This window comes from Palaemon carinicauda, chromosome 24 (assembly GCF_036898095.1).
Source record: "Palaemon carinicauda isolate YSFRI2023 chromosome 24, ASM3689809v2, whole genome shotgun sequence".
NCBI lineage: Eukaryota > Metazoa > Arthropoda > Malacostraca > Decapoda > Palaemonidae > Palaemon > Palaemon carinicauda.
The window spans coordinates 1322971-1327970 of NC_090748.1; the positions used below are offsets into that span (position 1 = coordinate 1322971).

At 33.9% G+C, this 5000-nt stretch overlaps 1 protein-coding gene across 1 annotated transcript in view; it reads right to left on the minus strand.

Moving 5' to 3' along the window:
* The window catches only part of LOC137617982 (cell adhesion molecule 3-like), a 715661-nt gene that overhangs the window by 31486 nt on the left and 679175 nt on the right, over window positions 1-5000 (minus strand). The window contains exons 8-9 of the mRNA XM_068347907.1: window positions 3795-3957; window positions 2834-2956 (exon numbers count right to left, since the gene is read on the minus strand). Coding sequence (XP_068204008.1) covers window positions 2834-2956; window positions 3795-3957 — 286 coding nt within the window. The remainder of the gene's footprint in view (window positions 1-2833; window positions 2957-3794; window positions 3958-5000) is intronic.

The window sequence follows — 5000 nt, forward strand, 5'->3', positions numbered from 1 at the left end:
CTCCTCCTCTGGAAAAAAATATAAAAAGTAAAAAGGGATTCTTTCTTATGCAAGAACAATACGCGTTCTTACACGTCTGAGCGACAAAGGAGGTTGGGGCAGAAAGGAAGGGTTGAAATGCAAATGGGGCAGGTGGCGAAGATAGACGTCGGAGGAAGAAGACAGATATCAGACGGGAACACCGGACGGGAAAGTAAAGAGCAGAGAGAAAACAAAAAAATAAAAATAAACACAAAATAAAATAGGACAAAGATAAAGAATCAATTGTGAGAAATATTTCAAGATTAAAAAAATAATTACATAATAATTACATCTCAGATCTCTTAGTTATAAAAATTGTGACCGGACGGGAAAGTAAAGAGCAAAGAGAAAAAAATAAACGAAAATAGGACAAAGGTAAAGAATCAATTGTGAGAATATTTCAAGATTAACAAAATAATCACATCTCAGATTTGTTAGTTTTAAAATTTGACAGCGGACTGGAAAGTAGAGCAGAAAAAAAACAAAAAAAATAAAAATAAATACAAAATAAAATAGGACAAAGGTAACGAATCAATTGTGAGAAATATTTCAAGATTAACAAAATAATCACATCTCAGATTTGTTATAAAAATTGTGAGCGGACGGGAAAGTAAAGAGCAGAGGAAAAAAAAAGAAAACAAAATAAAATAGGACAAAGGTAACGAATCAATTATGAGAAATATTTCAAGATTAACATAATAATCACATCTCAGATTTGTTAGTTTTAAAATTTGAGAGCGGACTGGAAAGTAAAGAGCAGAGAGAAAAAAAATAGGACAAAGGTAACGAATCAATTATGAAAAATATGAGTGAAATTTCAAGACTATAAAAATAATTACATCTCAGATTTGTTAGTTTTAAAATTTGCGAGAAAATTTTGAAGAATAGCAAAATAACAACATGTCAGATCTGTTAGTTAGAAAAATTAGCAAGTATGTTTTTTTTTTTTTTCTAATTTAGCTATCATTCAATATATTTCCTTAGAAGAAAGAGTCAAGATAAGGTTAGATAATTAGGAAAAAAAAAAAACAACTTTATAGGCCTAGATCAAGCATTAAAAATCATCAGCAATGTTAATGAATTATACCCTCCTTATTTCGTGAGTTTAGTTTTTAGCTAAAGGTTACTGAATAAAGGCCCGGTCACACCGCCCGAACGTTGCTGCTCCTTGAACGGTAGGGAGGTGGACCAAACCCTCGAAAATTTGATTTAACGTTTTACGTCGGTCTTTATTAGGCCGCTGAACGTAGCAAATCCTCGCATATTTCCTGAGTTTTCTTACACCTCTATTATGGAAGTTGCTAATTTATGCAATAAGGGTATTGGTATACAGGATGTCGAAAAGCGTAGCGGAGTGATATTACAGTCACCAAAAATTACGGTCGCTGTATCTTAATTAAAATGACGGGTTTTTTTTTACAGTTTATTAAAAAAAAAAAAAAAAGCTACTGAACCTTTTCGACATCCTATATACCAATACCGTCACTGCATAAATTAGCAACTTCCATAATAGAGGTGTAAGAAAACTTAGGAAATAGGCGAGGACTTGCTACGTTCAGCAGCCTAATAAAGGCCAAACGTAAAAACGTTAAATTAAATTTTCGAAAGTTTGGTCCACCTCCCTACCGTTCAAGGAACGCTCCAGCAACGTTCGGGCGGTGTGACCGGCCCTTAAGAAGCATTTTCCAATTATTTTTTTTGTGCTTTTATGAATAAGGAACGAAATCATTTGAAAAGTGTAATGGCAGCATACAGCTAATTCATTGATTAAGAAGGTAATGACAATGATAATGTTCAGAATAATCAAGAAACTATGATAATTTTCAGAATAATTAAGAAACATTGATAATATTCAAGATAATCAAGAAAACCTTAAAGACATATAGGAAGACTACTTACTATAGTCCATTTCTTTTAGCGAGGCAGATTTGCTCCGACTCGCAGCGGTGCCCTTTTAGATCGGAAAAGTTCCTGATCGCTGATTGGCTGGACAAGAAAATTCTAACCAATCAGCGATCAGGAAACTTTTCCGAGCTAAAATGGCACCGTTGCGAGTCGGTGCAAATCTGCCTCGCTAAAAGAAATGAACTATAGGTCATTTCTCTTTTTCTTGGCATTCAGCATTTACAGATAATTGTCCTCCGATGCACAAGAGAGAGAGAGAGAGAGAGAGAGAGAGAGAGAGAGAGAGAGAGAGAGAGAGAGAGAGAGAGAGAGAGAGAGAGCATTATGGACGTTTCAACAACTTTTCAGTTCAAACGCGGAGGCTCCATATGCTCGTGATTAGAGCAAGAGAGAGAGAGAGAGAGAGAGAGAGAGAGAGAGAGAGAGAGAGAGAGAGAGAGAGAGAGAGAATTTTAGAGACGTCTCAAAAGAGTTTTTAGTCGATTCGCGGAGGCTCCACATGTTTTCAAGTTGAGCAAATTAGTTTGTTTAGAGAGATCTTATGATCTTGTTTTATTTATTCTTGCATTCGTTTACCATGTTACTGTTTACTACATCCGCTGAAAGTCTGTTCCACGCATTTGCAACTTTATACGTAAAGAAATTAGAACATTGGTGTTGTATCTTTTCAATTCCAGTTTGCATCCGTTGCCTCTGGACTGATTTGTGCTAAGCGTGAAGAGGGTGTTGGAAGTCTACATTTGTTATGCCTTTATATATATATATATATATATATATACATACATATAAATATATATGTATATATGTATATATATGTATACATATATATTGTATAATTATAAGAATTTTAATATCTCATTTAGCTGTGCTCTTGGCCACCGAGTTTGTGAGAGACCTTTCAACTGACCTTTAACCCAAGTGGGGTCAGAGGGTGGGTTGGCATCAACGGAGCACAGGAGAGAGACAGAGGCGCCTTCCCTCACAGGTGTCCCCCAAGATGGCCAACGTCTTAGTCGGAAATCAGGTGAATCTGGAAAAATAAGTAATGTTGTTTATATATTACATAATACAAGACACTACAAATATCTATAAAAATAGTATTGAGGATTGATTAATACTGATCTAATTAAAAAATATCACTTCATGACAAACATAAATAAAAAATAATAAAAAACACATTCCTCGAATATACTGTATACCTATATTAATAAACCATAGAAAATACAGGGAATTGAGAGGTGAGACATAAGAAAATTATCAACTAAGGTCACCTATAATAAAAACATCTATAACATATATTAAAAATTAAGAAAAAAAATGAGTAAACACATTCCTCTCACATATACCTATATTAGTCAACCTTGTCAAATACAGAGTTGAGACAGAAAAATATTAAACAAGGTTGTCTATAATAAAAACATCTATAACATATATTAAAAATTAAGAAAAAAAATTAGTAAACACATTCCTCTTACATATACCTATATTAGTCAACCTTGGAAAATACAGAGAGGTGAGACAGAAAAAAAATGATCAAACAAGGTCATCTATAATAAAAACATCTATAACATATATTAAAAATTAAGACAAAAATGAGTAAACACATTCCTCGAATATATACCTATATTAGTCAACTTTGTATAATACATAGAGGTGAGACATAGGAAAATGATAAGGAGAGGAGAGAGGAGAGACATAGAAAAATTATCAAACAAGGTCATCTATAATAAAAACATCTATACCATATATTAGAAATTAAGAAATAAATGAGTAAACACATTCTTCTCACATATACCTATATTAGTCAACCTTGTGTAATACATAGAGGTGAGAAATAGGAAAATAAAAAGAGAAAAATAATGACTTACATTCGATATTGAGTCTTAAGGGTACAGAGACGGCCACGGGCAGAGAAGGGTGTCTGACAACACAGGCGACGGTGTTATTGTGTAGATCCTTCCCCACACGCGCCACCGTCAGGTTGCTCTTCGTGTTGAACACGCCCTCAGAATCAACCCAGTGGCTGTGGATCTGCAAAGATAAGTTTCCTATTATGAAATTCATTAACTAGTACTGTGATGCAAGATATATTGGTCATATTAGGTGTCATCCATTGCCAAGATTCTTGGGCAGGATGTGTTGTACTATTTTTTAGATTTGTTTCAGAAGCAAGTCTTCTGGAAGATATTCACATTTATTAAGGACATCGTTTTTATGTAAGTTTCCTTTTATGAATATCACTAACTAGTACTGAGAAGCAAGATACATTGGTCAATTTAGGCGTCATTCTTGCCAAGATTCTTGGGCAGGATGTGTCTTACCATTTTATAGATTTGTTTAAGAAGCAAGACTTCTGTTAGCTATTTACATTTTATAAGGCCTTCGTTTTTATGTAAGTTTCTTCTTATGAATTTCATTAACTAGTACTGAGAAGCAAGATATATTTGCCCTGTTGATTGTCATCCTTGCCAAGATTCTTGGGCGGGATGTTTTACTATTTTCATCCTTGCCGAGATTTTTGGGCAGGATGTGTTGAACTATTTTCTAGATTTGTTTCAGAAGCAAGACTTCAGTTAGCGTTTTACATTTTGTCAGGCCATCGTTTTTTTGTAACTTTCCTTTTATGAATATCACTAACTAGTCCTGAGAAGCAAGATATATTGGTCATATTAGGTTTCATCTTTGCCAAGATTTTTGGGCAGGATGTGTTTTACTGTTTTTAAATTTGTTTCAGATGCAGATCTTCTGAAAGCTATTAACTACTTATGAAAACATCGTTTTTATGTAAGTTTCTTCTTATGAATTTCATTAACTAGTACTAGGAAGCAAGATATATTAGTCTTATTAGGTGTCATCCTTGCCAAGATTCTTGGGCACGATGTGCTGTCCCATGCTAGCAGTATTTTTAGATTTATTTCAGAAGCAAGTTTTCTGAGAGCTTTTTACATTTTAAAAGGACATCTTGGCTTTATTTCCTTTTATTCTTTATTTATAAGAAATGACATCAATGACCTCCGATGTCAAAATGCCAGAAAACTCCCAATTAATCAATCTATCACACCTCAACAAAAGCC